At 45.4% G+C, this 16,102-nt stretch overlaps 1 protein-coding gene across 3 annotated transcripts in view; it reads right to left on the reverse strand.

Annotated features, from left to right (window-relative positions):
* Positions 1-16,102, reverse strand: part of TRIM67 (tripartite motif containing 67) — a 52,986-nt gene that overhangs the window by 14,641 nt on the left and 22,243 nt on the right. For all 3 annotated transcript variants that reach the window (XM_087432950.1, XM_087432949.1, XM_087432948.1), the window contains one exon: positions 245-340. In XM_087432950.1, coding sequence (XP_087289076.1) covers positions 245-340 — 96 coding nt within the window. The remainder of the gene's footprint in view (positions 1-244; positions 341-16,102) is intronic.

Consider the following 16,102-nt stretch of genomic DNA (forward strand, 5'->3'; position numbering starts at 1 on the left):
CTCTCTTTCTACAGCTCTCTCTAACTGAGTTCATGTGAAATCCTTTTCCCATATCAGGTGTCACCTGGGTGTCAATGGCTTGAGTGTGTGGTATCTGCAACATCTGAGGCTGTACAGTAGGACAAGCAAATCTTCTCGTGTTCATCATGGACAAGAAGCTTGCCAAGAGACTTTTCCTTTCTTCTTGATACTTCTCATACACTTCCTACACTGACTGGCCTCCCAACGATGGGGCTATGCTCACCTGGATCTGCTGCAGAATGTTCTTCAGCTGAACCAGAAATTCCTTTGCTTCTTTTGCCTTATCGGAAACTCCATTTAAGGCCTGAGACAGTTGGGCCTAAAAAGATATCACAGATTGAAAAGGAAAATTAGATGTCAAAGGCACACAGTTTGCACTTCATCATAAAGGCTTGTGTTTATTTATTTATTTATTTATTTATTTTTTTGGTGAGGAAGATCAGCCCTGAGCTAACATCCGATGCCAATCCTCCTCTTCTTGCTAAGGAAGATTGGCCCTGGGCTAACATCTGTGCCCATCTTCCTCTACTTTATGTGGCATGCTGCCACAGCATGGCTTGACAAGCAGTGCTTTGGTGCACGCCCGGGACCCGAACCTGCGAACCCCTGGCCACCACAGCGGAGCGCGTGCACTTAACCGCTGTGCCACTGGGCCGGCCCCAAGGCTTGTGTTTATAAAAGGGGACAGAACGGATCCCACCCATAAGCTGTCCTTATTTATGAAGAGACCACTATTGACTCATGGTCCCTACAACATATGCTTAATTTTCCAGCAATAGTTAATAAGTGTCGATTGACCTACACTCTTCTATCTGGACCCCAAAGCTGGATAGAGGTAAGGAGCATTCAGCTAGTTGGTTCAGGCTGACAGCCCTGCCTCTAATCTTTGCAGAACCCAGGACAAGAAGACAAATAGAGCCCTTGGCCCAGTCTGGCCCTCTCTCCTGCAGTTCTACCCCTCATCAGTAGGACCCTCAGACACTTAGGTATGGACATGCCAAGTCCCAGGCCAAGCTCCACCCACCCCACCCCTATGCAGTGGGGCCTAGGGGGGATGGGCAGAGAAGAAGCCTGCAGGCTCTGGAAATAGACTGGAGCCATATTTAGGAGTGGGAATCCTAAGGTATCCTCTAGAAGGGGGATACAGGCTCCTGGTAGCCTCCTCTGAGCCCTAGAGACCCCTCACCTTGTGGAGAGGGGTGTGGACAGAGGAGGCCCAGAGGGAGCCTCAGCTGCTGGGGCCCAAATGTGGAACTGCAAGCTGGGATCAAATCTATGGCCTTTAGCATCATTCTTCTTCTCAATGACATGTATATACACACAATTGAGTTTGTCTTCAAAACCTAGCTATTGAGTAGACTGATGACCTTGATTTTTAACGTGACTCTCATTTTTCAAATTAAAAAGCTGAGAATGGAGCAAAATGGGGCCAGAAAGGCCAGGGTCATACTCTGCCCCCCTCCCTTTCTTTAGGTCTCTGCTCAAATGTCACCTTGTCAGTGAGGCCTTCCCTGATGACCCTATAAAATAGCCCTCTCCCCTCCCCCTGCTTTATTCTTCTTCACAACATTCATTACCACCCGACATCACTTTTTTTTTTTTTTAAACAGTTTCATTTATTTATTTTTTTTTGTGAGGAAGGTCAACCCTGAGCTAACATCCATGCTAATCCTCCTCTTTTTTTGCTGAGGAAGACCAGCTCTGAGCTAACATCTATTGCCAATCCTCCTTTTTTTCCCCCCAAAGCCCCAGTAGATAGTTGTATGTCATAGCTGCACATCCTTCTAGTTGCTGTATGTGGGACGTGGCCTCAGCATGGCCAGAGAAGCGGTGTGACGGTGCGTGCCCGGGATCCAAACCTGGGCCGCCAACAGTGGAGTGCGTGCACTTAACCGCTAAGCCGCGGGCCGGCCCACCGACATCACTTTTTTACTGCCTGTCTCTCTGCCCTAGAATGAAGATCCCTAGAACAGGGACCTTGCCCGGTTTGTTCACATAAAGAGCACCTGGCACATGGTAGCATTAAATAAATATTTATTGAATGAATCAAAGAATGTGATTCTATAAACCATACCCACGGTTCTCAAAGGTGTTCCCTGGACAAGCAGCATCAGCGTCACCTGGGAATTTGTTAGACATGAAAATTCTCTGGCCCCACCCCAGACCTACTGATCAGAAACTGGGGGTGAGGCCCAGGAGTCTGTCTTTTAACAAGCCCTCCAGGGGGTTCTGATGAGTTTTGAGATCCACTGGACTGTACAAACACAGCCTCAGCTGAAAATCTCTGAAGAAGATGGCAAACGAAGCCATGGAGTGGAGGAGAAGACACAGGGAGATACGTGGAAAGAGAAGGAAGAGGCCTCAGACCCAGGGAGCACCAACATTCAACGTGAAGACAAGTTAAGGTTTGGTTTCTATCCTGCCTAGAGAGAGCCGCGAGCCTCAGACTGTGGCTCAGCTAAGATGCAGCAACTTGGAGAAGCTTTTCCTTTCTCCGCTGGCTTCACCATCCCCCCACCCCAGCTGACATAGGCCCCTCCCCTCCATAGCTCTCCCAGGGTGTGCCACTCACTACTGCAATGATCTATGTGGGGAGACTATCCAATGGAACTTACGGGAATGACAGAAGTGTCCTATGTCTGCTCTGTTCAATATGGCAGCCATTAGCCTTATGTGGCTATTGAGCACTTAAAGGTGGCTAACGTAATGGAAGAGCTGGGTTTTTAAATTTTATTTAGTTTAAGTTTTAACCATCACGTGTGGCCAGTGGCTACTGTTCTGGACAACACAGATTTTTGCACCCATCCTTAGAGGGGTATAGGTCCTAGGATCACTCAGCCCACCCCCAGATAACTGCACGTGGAAGGAGACTGAGATGTCAGCATCATTTATAAGCTCTTTAACAACAGGGATTTTCAAATTGAAGTTTATCAGTGTCCAGAAAAGAGTAGCACCTTCCTTCCCACCACAATCCCCCAAAGCATGGGGCCCACCAGGGCTACACCAGCTCCCTCCCCAGGGAGGGGCCCGCCTCCCACTCACCTGTACAGTTGTTGGTGGAGACTTTGTCTTTTGTCTGCATTTCTAGCCACTGGTGCTGGCACAAAGTAGTGGCTCAAAAACTACTCGCTAGCTGACTAAAAAGCAAATTGATTGCTCAACTAGAGGCATATGCTAAGATAGCACAGATCCTAGTAGATCCATCACCACTGCCACCAGCCTGTGCTGTGAGAAGACCAGCGATGCCACGTTAGTGAGGGTCCTCTACCCTCCACCCACACTGAGAGCCAGCAAGGCTGCATCCCAGCCCACCCCAGGGCCTGTTGACCTCCTTCCTGCTTGGCAAGTAGACCAAGAAGCTTGGCAAGGAGCCCAAGAACAGAGTGATTTTGAAGGAGACCAGTGACCTTAGGCAAATACCAGGCTGAAAGGAAAATAATCTCACGGCTCAGTAGACACTGCTTCAAGGCCCACCAGACTTGCTGCCTGATCTTTCCCTCTGCTTCTCTCAATGCCCATCTGGAGAGGCCACCGAAGCGCAAACCATTTCACAGCCCAGCAGTGTGCTCATCTGCATGAGGGCTCCTGAGCCCTGGTCTGCTGGTCTCCATGGAAGAGCCCTGGACGGTGGCGTGAGTCTGGCCACCATGAAGGGATGTCCCCCACAAGCACACATTTGTACTTTTCTCAACTCCAGCAGCCGCCTGTGTGAAACGGCCACAAGTCACCTCTCCTTGCCCAGGTGACAGCATTGTGGAAATTGGGCCTGGTTATTCTAGTGGAAAAGGAGCAAATGTTTGTGGGTGAAGATGGAAATCATTTCTCAAGCGACAAATGGTTTATTTATGGGCAGTGTATTGGGGGTTTACAACATATTGTATTTTGCTTCAGTTTTTTGAGACATGGGAGTCTTCTTTTCCACAGGGACTATTTGGAGTGCTAGCAGAAGACACTGAAAATTGTCCCTTTCTCATCTGAGACAAGAACCTGCAATCTGAGAAATGAGAAAGGATAGTTTTGTTTCTGTGGAAGTTCATTATACCAAACTCTTGGAAGAAAAGGAAATATCCAGGCAGAAGGAAAATTTTTTTAAATCATTAAATGGATTTTAATTTGAATCAAAAAGCTGCATTTTATGTCTTCCTATTCCTTTAAAGTTAAAATTACATTCCTGAAGAGTCTCTGAGTTTAGATAGACAGCTTAAAAATATTTCCATGCTGAGTCAAACCAACTGCCTGCCTGGCCCAGAATCATGTCTTCACCAGTAGCCCTGAGGAGCAGCTTCTAGGTGCACAGGGCAGTTTTCTGCCCTACCCTCCCATTCTGGATGGTGTTATAGTGCATTATAATGCATTAAGCATGAGAACTTTGGGCTAGTATGTTTCAAATCCTGTCACTCATTAGCTGTGTGACTTGGGAAGATACTTCATCTCTTTGTTCTATAGCGTCCTCCCTGAAGGATGGGAATGATAATAATAATCCCTCCCTCATAAGAGTTTCTTACTATTATGCTTAGTCATATAACCCAAGCACTCTTGAAATCCTTTGGGTGTATCATATATAAATTGTTATGGACTGAATGTTTGTGCCCCCCCAAATCCATATGTTGAAGCCCTAACCACCAATGTGATGGTATTTGGAGATGGGGCCTTTGGGAGGTAATTAGGTCATGAGGGTGGAGCTCCCATAGTGACATTAGGCCCGTATAAGAAGAGACATGAGGGAGATCTTGCTCTCGCTCTCCTTGCACACACACTGAGGAAAGGCCATGTGAGGACACTGCAAGAAGGTGGCTGTCTGCAAGGCAGGAAGAGAGCCCTCACTAAGAACTGAGTTGGCCAGCACCTTCATCTTGGACTTCCAGCCTCCAGAAAGGGGAGAAATAAATCTCTGTTGTTTAAGCCACTCAGTCTTTGGTATTTTGTTACAGCAGCCTGAATGCACTAAGACATGAATTTATCCAAATTACCCAACTAGGACCTATTTATATTTTCAATTCATACAGCCTCAGAGATAATTTACGTGTTTTTAATTTGAATCAAAAAGCTGCATTTTATGTCTTCCTATTCCTTTAAAGTTAAAATTACATTCCTGAAGAGTCTCTGAGTTTAGATAGACAGCTTAAAAATATTTCCATGCTGAGTCAAACCAACTGCCTGCCTGGCCCAGAATCATGTCTTCACCAGTAGCCCTGAGGAGCAGCTTCTAGGTGCACAGGGCAGTTTTCTGCCCTACCCTCCCATTCTGGATGGTGTTATAGTGCATTATAATGCATTAAGCATGAGAACTCCACAGTCTCTGTGGAGAGGCCTCTAAGTTGCCTCTTTTTAAACTTGATCCTTGTTCTCTAACATCAGAATTATCCCACAGAAGTGCAGAAGGTTAGAGACCAAGGATCTAGACATGGTTCTGTCCAACCTCTCATTTTACACAACCAGAAACTGAGCTTCCAGTAAAATTTAACTGTAAAGGAGCACACAAAGGTATTAGCACATTACTATTCAATGGTATAATGTACAAAAGTGCAGGTAGCATGCCTGACACACAGCAGATGGTCATTAAATGTTTCTTTCTGTGAAAGTGCTTAAGATCATATAGCTAATTAGAGGCTATTCTTGTTTAAATGTAAAAGGCCTAGAAACTAGGTGCTCCTCTCAAGGAAACTACTGTCCACAGGCTTGAAGTGGGAGGAGGAATAAGATCCATGTTATTACAATATCTAAGTGTTTGAATGTAGCTCACACCATCTACTAGTGTTTGGGGGACATTTTTCACAAGAGCTAGTGAATCCTTCCCTTTGGCACTAAGGACCCCACTCCTAAACAAAAAAAGACAAGGCCCCCAGTAGAACTCTTAGCCCCCATCAATTGGAGTGTAGGGCAGAGTTTGGGGTTCAATGCTGCCCAAATGCATTGGTGGGGGCAATGTTGAGCTACTCAATGAAGGTCACCACTTAAAGGTCACTCCAGAAAATTGATTCTTGCATATCCAAATAACCTCCTGACATTCTCTTTCAAACAGCTCTGACTGGGTCATTTCCCCACTCACCAGTGTGCTTCACTCCCCACTCACTCAGGGTCCAGCCCCATAGCTCCGCGTCCAAGGCTCTCCATGCTGCCACCTCTCCAGCCTCCCCTCCCAGCGCTGTCCACGTGGTTTCCACTCTTCGGTCAAACTGGACTTGGCCACCTCTGGGCTTTCCTCCTCCTGCCTTGGCTCCTGCAGTCCCCTCTGCCTCGTATGCTCTCCCGCTCCTGCTTTGCCTGCTGTTGCCTGTTAACATCCCATCCATCAGCAAAGACCCTTCCCAAATGCTACCTCCTCCTGAAGCTTTTGCTACCCTCCCCAAGTGGAATGTGCCCTTTGAACTCCTTCTAGCTCACTGTCTTTGGGACAGGTGGCCCAGGGGAGATACATCAGCTTTCCTATCCTGTTGGCCGAACCCAGCCCCCTGGTGCCCTGCAAGCTTGTCCTGTGCATCTCTGTGTGGGCAGCACAGCGCCTCACACCCTAGAAAGTGCTCCATAAATATCCATGTCAGTGAATCAACTTTGTTCTAGATTTTGTTTGACTAACACCCCCCTCCCCCACCAAGCTATTCAAGTCCCAATCCTCTCACACACTGGGCGTAATTAAAATGGCCATGTGGCCACCCTGAACCCACCGTTTCTATGGCACAGAGCCCCATATAGCACTGGGCACTGGCAGTCAGACCCTATCCTGTGGATTGAGACACTTGTCATGACTAGTGGATGTTAACTATTTCTAGTTAACTGCCACCACTGATCTGGCCCAAATGTAGTCATACTAGAGGGGACTTCTGAGGTCCTCCCACTCCCTGACTCTGGAAGACCAGAGGGCTCCTCCACCCAGTCTCACACTCTCCCTTCCTAAGCAGCCTGTCACAGCCAGAAATCCCTGCCCGTAGCAGCCCCTCTCTCCAGCTGGCAGGCAGCGGCTTTGTTTTCCAGTCTGCTCTGAACTCCAGCCACAGGCTCCAAGAGCCCAGTAACGAAAATAAATAACCTGCCCTAGTGGTCAGCCTAAATTGAGGCTCGGAGTCGCATGGTCGGCCTTGGTTGCCCTTACTGTGGAAGCAGATGTGGTGACAGAGCTGGAGACTGGAAAGCAGAGCAGCACTCCACTCACCAGGGACAGCTCACAGGGATGGGAGACAGGCGAGACAGGCTCAGAGGTCCTGGGAGCAGGGAGAGGATAGGACCCATGCCAGGTGCTGGGAGGGCGACTGAGACAGACCCCCATGAGGTAGATTCCCCAACCCCATAGGATTTCCCCTGCCATGTCGGTTCCCAAGATCCAGCCCCAACCCAAGAGGCCAGGTCATGGAGACTTTGCTCCGTGGTATGAAGAATTGATGGTAAGGGGCGAAGTGGACAGGGTGGGCCCTTGGGTAGAAGTCACTTAGGGAAAGATCAGATCAGTATTTGCTGTGAGGGGAGCACTGTTGGGTGGCAGGCCTCTTCCATGTTAGGCTGTGGGTCACAGGCTGAGGGGACCCCTCTCCCCCAAGAGGCAGACAGGGGCTTTGGCAGAAGCACTAGGATCCAAGGTGCCCAGGCAGCCTCTCTCTCTAGTGGATGTGACCCAGATTTGGGGGGTCCTCTGAAGCAAAACAGTTCAGAGGATCAGCTCCTGTCCCACTGGCCCCCTGTGTTTCTGGCCACTGAGCCATAGGGAGGAGAGGTGGGCTTTGAATGGGGCTCTCCAGTGCAAATCCAGTGCTCTGTTCTGGGCATCGAAGCTGCCTCCAACCCCAGAACCTCTAGATGGAGGCCGCTGCCACGACTCTCCCAACACTGAAGAATTAGTGATCTGTGAAGACCCACCACCCCTTACTGCCCCCACCCAGGGTGGATGCAAAATAAAAGAATAGGGAGGATCTACCTTTCCTTGATTCCCCAGACTCATTCAATTCCCTTGTTGTGGGTTCTTGTGGTATACGGTTTCCTGCAGCTGCTGTAACAAATTACCATAAACGTAGTGGCCTAAAACAACACTGGTTGATTCTCTTACAGTTCTGGAGGCCAAAAGTCCAAGGTGAGTCTTATGGGGCTAACATCAAGGTGTTGGCAGGAATTTCGCTTAGGAAATTCCTAGAGTTTTAGGAGCTTTGTGCCAAGAACCAGGTTGAAGACCAAGTACATATTTTACCATAAATCACAGTATCCCACTGTTACACTGGGAGGGTGTGTGAGGCAAGAATAGAGAGGTGGGGGAGGAACACGCAGGCAGCTACATTCTAGGAGAGAAAACAAAAAAGAGGACTTGCTTTTATCTATGAAGGGCACTCCCAACGGTTCACTCTGCTGTCCCTAAAACTAGGCTCCCTGTCCCTCAGCCTAACCAGGTGCCCACCTCCACCCATCTCCACCAGGAAGCACCACCAGGAGCCCTCTGCTCATAGTCTGGTCCCTATGCCTTTCCCACACCGCCTCGTGCCGCTTAACGCCCCCTTCAGGAGACAGAAGAGATGGTGCGCACATTGAAAAGGGAGCTGAATATTGACCGAGAATTTGGCATCCTCACTAGGCACAGAGGAGAAGGTTGTGAAATAGGGTTACACGGACCATGTGGATTTCCCCTGCCTTTCCATCCTCCACTCAGTAATAAGGTATTGGTTTTTTAAATTCGTGGCTGATGAGAATCCCTAGAAAGAGTTAAAAATGTCCTAATGGTTTTTTTTGTGTGTGTGTGTGTGTGTGAGGAAGATCAGCCCTGAGCTAACATCCGTGCTAATCCTCCTCTTTTTGCTGAGGAAGACCAGCTCTGAGCTAACATCTATTGCCAATCCTCCTCCTTTTTTTTTCCCCAAAGCCCCAGTAGGTAGTTGTATGTCATAGTTGCACATCCTTCTAGTTGCTGTATGTGGGACGCCATCTCAGTATGGCCGGAGAAGCGGTGTATCAGTGCGCGCCCAGGATCTGAACCCGGGCCGCCAGTAGCGGAGCGTTCACTCTTAACCGCTAAGCCACAGGGCTGGCCCTGTCCTAATCTTTTGACAGAACAGCAATAATAAAAGAGAAATGTGGAGCACTCATTTAAGAAAATTAAAAGGCAAGGACTCCTGGATAAGCAGAGAAACGAATTTCCAGGCATCATCTTGAGAGAGGCGGGAGCACCATGAAGACGCACTCACCTTCCACCCACGCGAGTGGCTTCCGCACTGTCCCATGGTAAATCATACTCCCCACGCAGGGAGTCTGAGCCCAGTGAGGCAGGTCTCTTCCCTACATTGCATCTTCTTAAATGCTCCCTCCTGCCATGTAAGAGATGAGGACCCGGGACATGAACAACTAACACAGTGGTGACCTCCTGGCCTTGTCATTTGCCTGGGAAGCTTTTGAGTTTTCCAGTCTTCGGTTTATTTTCCACTCAAGATTCATATGCTCTTTAAGATTATATCCCCATCCGCTTGCTGATCAGGCAGACACGGATGTCATGGAACTATGTTGGTAGAACAGGCCTCTGTAGGAGGGTAGAAGCAATCCAGACGGCCGGAGCAACACCTTCTTATCATCCAAGCTTTTATCTCAAGCCTCTAGAGCACTGAGGTGGGAAAGGCTGCTTTGTATTTGCATGCAGTCAAGGTACTTTTCCTTCTCAACTCAAGTTTGCACTCTGGATCAGCTTCAAGGGGAGTGTTATGGGTTGAATCATATCTGCCCAAAAACATATGTTAGAGACCAAACTCTAGTACCTCAGAACATGACCTTATTTGGAGACGGGTCTTTACAGAGGTACTCAAGTTAAAATGAGGCCATTAGGGTGGACCCTAATGCAATATGACTGGTATCCTTATAAAAAGGGGAAATTTGGACACAGAGACAGACACTCACAGAGGGCAAATGCTATGTTAAGATTGGACTTATGCTGCTGCAAGCCAAGGAACTACCAGAAGCTAGGAGAGAGGCCTGGAACAGATGCTTCTCTAGAGCCTTCAGAGGGAGTATGGCCTTGTGACACTTTAATCTCAGAGTTCTTGCCTCTGGAACTGTGAGAAAATAAATTTCTGTTGTTTTAAGCCACGCAGTCTGTGGTACTTCGTTACAGCAACCCCAACAAACTAATACAACCTGTCAGAGGTTCACAGAAGTCCTGCTTAAGCCAGAAACCAGGGAAAATCCTGATCTGTTCTGTGCTGCCTGGAAATGTGCTCCTCCTTCAGCAAGAAATTTTGTCTTGAGTGACGTCAGCATCATGGCAGAGTGAGCTTCCCCCATTGAACTCCCCCCGCTAAGACACAACAAAAAGGACATTCATATTCCAACAGAAGCTATTCATACAACACAAGGGACATCTGAGGCACTCAGGCAGCCATACACTTGAGGACTGAGGTCCTGGAATCTCCAGAGTAAGTGGAAGGAGGTAAGAGGAGCTCCCTTCCTTCCCCAAGGACCGCAACCCAGAGACTGAGACCACATGGCTCTCAGAGGAAGGGGAGGGGCAGCTGGCCGCGTGAAAAATGGTGCTCTCCAGGACCCCTCACAGCCCAAGGGGATCCCCAACAGAGGGAGCAGAACTGTTGTGAGGGTAGTTTCAATAAGCTAGCCCATCAGGAGAGCAGAGAGCCACATGGAGTTGAGAAACATCTGAGATCTGGGAGGCGAAAGTAAGCGCCCCTCCCCCACCTGGACCACTGTGCTGGCGCTTCAGCTCAGCCCCGTCCCCAGAGGCAGTGGCCCTCAGGTGCCTGGGCCTGACCAGCAGTGAGGTGAGCCTGCACCCCTGCACCAGAGGCAGCAGCAGCTTAGTCCCCACCACACCACAGCCCCAGCTGCTCCAGCTGCACCAAGGCATGGCCCCAGCTTCCCTGGCTCCACCGTGCCATGGCCCTGGCTCTTTCGGCTGGAACATGCCCCATCCCCAGCTCCTTCAGCTTGACCACGTCCCCTTCCGCCCGGCTCCAGCTGCCCCTGCTTGGCCTGTGTGCAGGCTCCAGCTGACATGGCACCAGCAACTTTGGCCCACCACACTCCAGTTCCAGCTTCTTTGGCCCAGTGGTGCTCCAGTTCCTCCTTCTTCAGCTCAGCACACTCCAGTTCCAGCTTCTTTGGCCCAGCAGCACTTCATTGGCAGCTGCTACAACCCACCCGCACCTGAGCCCCAGCTGCTTTGGCCTAGCTGTGCTCCAGTCCCAGCTGTTCCCACGCTCCAGCTCTAGCTGTTCCCATGCTTCCCCCCCAGCAGCCTCTGCTCAGCCACACTTCAGATCAGCAAGGGGCTGACAAGAGTGCCCGCAGATTGAAGTGGGACAGAATACACAGCCCTTGACCCCCACCCAGCGGCAGCAAGAGGAAACTGCGACCATATATTTTCACTATGAGGAAAAGTAGGTCAACACCGACAGGCACCATGCAAAAATATATTAAATCTCCAGACCAAAAGGAAAATGACAAGCACCCAGAAGTCAACACGGAAAGCACAGAATGTATAACCTTAACGAGAGAGAATTCAAAATAGCCATCATAAAAAAGCTTAATGGAATACAAGAAAACACAGACAGACAATTCAATGAAATCAGGAGTTTCTTCACAAAAGAGATTGAAACTATAAAAAAAAACCAATCAGAAATCTTAGAGATGAAAAACACAATAGAGGAGACAAAGACAAATCTGGAAGCCTTAAGCATCAGAGCTGACAATACAGAGGAAATAATTAGCAATATTGAGGACAGCAATGCAGAAATGCTCCAGATGGAGGAGGAAAGAGAACTAAGACTAAAAAGAAATGAAGAAACTCTCCGAGAAATATCCGACTCAATTAGGAAATCCAACATAAGGATTATAGGTATTCCAGTGGGAGAAGAGAGGGAAAAAGGAGCAGAGAACTTGTTCAAAGAAATAATATCTGAGAACTTCCCAAACCTGGGGAAGGAGCTGGAAATACCAGTGAATAAAATCAATAGATGTCCTAAATATATCAACATGAAAAGACCCACTCCAAGGCATATGTAGTAAAGCAGGCAAAAGCCAATGACAAAAAAAAAAAAATATTAAGGGCAGCTAGACAAAAAAAAACAAAAACAAAAACAAAGGATTTCCTATCAGGTTCTCAGCCGATTTCTCGACAGAAACTTTACAGGCTAGGAGAGAGTGGAACAATATATTCAAAATTCTGAAGGACAAAAACTTTCAGCCGAGAATATTCTCTCTAGCAAAAATATCATTCAGATATGATGGAGAAATAATAACTATCCTAGATAAACAAAAGCTAAGGGAGTTCATTGCCACAAGACCCCCACTACAAGAAGTGCTCAAGAAGGCCCTCATCCCTGAGGAAAAAAAGAGAAAGTGGATTCAAAGTTTTGAACAAGGAGGAAAACACGTCGACAAAACCAGAAAAATTGCAGTCCTCTACCAAAATAGATTAGCAAACACTTAATTATAAAACCAAAGATCAAGGGAAGGTAAGCACCAAGCATAAATATAACCTCATCACGTTAAACACAAACTTGCAACACAAGAAGGAATAAGATGTGACAACAATAACTTAGAAGGGGAAGAGGAAAGTGATCGAATCGACTTAGTCTAAGGGAATAAGAGGCCATCAAAAAATGGACTATCACATCCACGAGATTTTTTATACAAACCTCATGGTAACCACTAACCAAATAATCAGAACAGAATCACACACAATAAAGAAAGAGAAAACTAAGAGAACCCCCATACAGAACTACCAAACTAAATTGGTAGTTCGAAACACACAGGATGAGAAACAAAAGAAATGCAAAAGAACCAAAAAAGAGCAATAAAATAACAACAACAAGCCCCCATATATCAATAATTACCCTAAATGTAAATGGACTGAACTCTCCAATCAAGAGACACAGAGTGGTAGGATGGATTAAAAAACAAGACCCAACAATATGCTTCCTCCAGGAAACACATCTCAACTCTAAAGACAAACACAGGCTCAGAGTGAAAGGATTGAAGACAATACTCCAAGCTAATGGCAAACAAAAGAAAGCAGGTTTTGCCATACTTATATCAGACAAAGTTGACTTCAAGATAAAACAGGTAATGAGAGATAGAGGGGGAATATATAATGATAAAAGGGACACTCCACTAAGAAGACATATCAATTTTAAATATATATGCACCCAATACAGGAGCACCAAGGTACATAAAGCAACTATTAACAAACCTAAAAGGAGATATTAACAACAACACAATAATAGTAGGGGATCTTAACACCCCACTCTCATCGATGGACAGATCGTCCAGACAGAAAATAAATAGAGAAATAATGGACCTAAATGAAAAACTAGATGAGATGGACTTAATAGACATATACAGAGCACTCCATCCAAACACAGCAGATTACATATCCTTCTCAAGCGCTCATGGAACATTCTCAAGAATAGACCATATGTTGGGAAACAAGGCATGCTTATATAAATTTAAGAAGATTGAAATCATTACAAGCATCTTTTCAGACCATAATGCCATGAAATTAGAAATCAACTACAAGGAAAAAACAGGGAAAGTGACAAAGCTGTGGAGACTCAACAACATGCTACTAAACCACCAATGGATCATTGATGAAGTTAAAGGAGAAATCAAAACATATCTTGAGACAAATGAAAATGAAAATACACCATACCAACTCATATGGGATGCAGCAAAAGCAGTCCTGAGAGGGAAATTCATAGCAATACAGGCCCACCTTAACAAACAAGAAAAAGCCCAAATAAGCAACCTCAAACTACGCCTAAAAGAATTAGAAAAAGAAGAACAAACAAAGCCTAAAGTCAGCAGAAGGAGGGAAATAATAAAAATCAGAGCAGAAATAAATGAAATTGAAATTTAAAAAACAGTAGAAAGGATCAATGAAACAAAGAGCTGCTTCTTTGAGAAGATAAACAAAATTGACAAACCCTTAGCCAGACTCACCAAGAAAAAAAGAGAGAAGTTTCAAATAAATAAAATTAGAAATGAAAAAGGAGAAATTACAACAGATACCACAGAAATGCAAAAGATTATAAGAGAATACTACAAAAAACTGTATGCCAACAAATTGGACAATCTAGAAGAAATGGATAAATTCCTAGACTCATACAACCTCCCAAAAGTGAATCAAGAAGAAATAGAGAACCTGAATAGACAAATCACAAGTAAAGATATTGAAACAGTAATCAAAAACCTCCCAAAAAATAAAAGTCCAGGACCAGATGGCTTCTCTGGAGAATTTTACCAAACATTCAAAGAAGACTTAATACCTACCCTTCTCAAACTATTCCAAAAAATAGAGGAAGATGGAACACTTCCCAACACATTCTATGAGGCCAACATCACCCTGATACCAAAGCCAGGCAAAGACAATACTAAGAAGGAAAACTACAGACCAATATCCCTGACGAACATAGATGCAAAAATCCTCAACAAAATATTGGCAAACTGAATACAGCAATACATTAAAGAGATCATACACCATGATCAAGTGGGATTTATACCAGGGACACAGGGATGGTTATCATCCACAAATCAATCAATGTGATACACCACATTAACAAAACGAGGAATAAAAACAATATGATCATCTCAATAGATGCAGAGAAGGCTTTTGACAAGATCCAACATCCATTTATGATAAAAACTCGCAACAAGATGGGTATAGAAGGAAAGTACCTTAACATAATAAAGGCCATATATGACAAACCCACAGCCAACATCATACTCAATGGGGAAAAACTGAAAGCCATCCCTCTGAAAACAGGGACAAGATAAGTGTGCCCACTCTCACCACTCTTATTCAACACAGTACTGGAGGTTCTGGCCAGAGCAATTAGGCAAGAAAAAGGAATAAAAGGAATCCAAATAGGCAACAAAGAAGTGAAACTCTCACTGTTTGCAGATGACATGATCTTATATATAGAAAACCCTAAAGAATCCATTGGAAAACTATTAGAAATAATCAACAACTACAGCCAAGTGGCAGGGTACAAAATCAACTTACAGAAATCAGTTGCATTTCTATATATCAACAACGAACTAACGGAAAGAGAACTCAAGGAGACAATCCCATTTACAATTGCAACAAAAAGAATAAAATATCTAGGAGTAAATTTAACCAAGGAAGTGAAAGACCTATACGATGAAAACTATAAGACATTACTGAGTGAAATCAATGATGACATAAAGAAATGGAAAAAGATTCCATGCACTTGGATTGGAAGAATAAACATAGTTAAAATGTCCATACTACCTAAAGCAATCTACAGATTCAATGCAATCCCAATCAGAATCCCAAGGACATTCTTCACAGAAATAGAACAAAGAATACTAACATTCATATGGGGCAACAAAAGACCCCGTACAGCTAAAGCAATCCTGAAAAAGAAGAACAAGGCTGGAGGCATCACAATCCCTGACTTCAAAACCTACTACCAAGTGATAGTAATTAAAATAGCATGGTACTGGTACAAAAACAGACACACAGATCAATGGAACAGAATTGAAAGTCCAGAAATAAAACCTCATATCTATGAGTAGCTAATCTTTGACAAAGGAGCTAAGGACATACAGTGGAGAAAGGAAAGTCTCTTCAATAAATGGTTCTGGGTAAACTGAACAGCCACATACAAAAGAATGAAAGTAGACCACCTTCTTTCGCCATACACAAAAATTAACTCAAAATGGATCAAAGACCTGAAGGTGAGACTTGAAACTATAAAACTCCTGGAGGAAAATATAGGTAGTACACTACTCGCCACCAGCCATAAAGGGATCTTTTTGAACTCCATGTCTACTCAGACAAGGGAAACTTAACTTAAGAAAAAATAAACAAGTGGGACTTCATCAGATTAAAGAGCTTCTACAAGGCAAATGAAACTAGGATCAAAATGAATAGGGAACCCACCAGCTGGGAAAAAATATTTGCAAACCATATATCTGACAAGGGATTAATCTCCATAATATATAAAGAACTCACACAACTAAACAACAAAGAAACAAACAACCCAATCAAAAAATGGGCAGAGGAAATGAGCAGACACTTCCCAAAGAAGATATATAGATGGCTAATAGGCACATGAAAAGATGCTCGACATCACTAGTCATC

This window comes from Ceratotherium simum, chromosome 6, assembly GCF_057802395.1.
Source record: "Ceratotherium simum simum isolate JZ-2026a chromosome 6, ASM5780239v1, whole genome shotgun sequence".
NCBI lineage: Eukaryota > Metazoa > Chordata > Mammalia > Perissodactyla > Rhinocerotidae > Ceratotherium > Ceratotherium simum.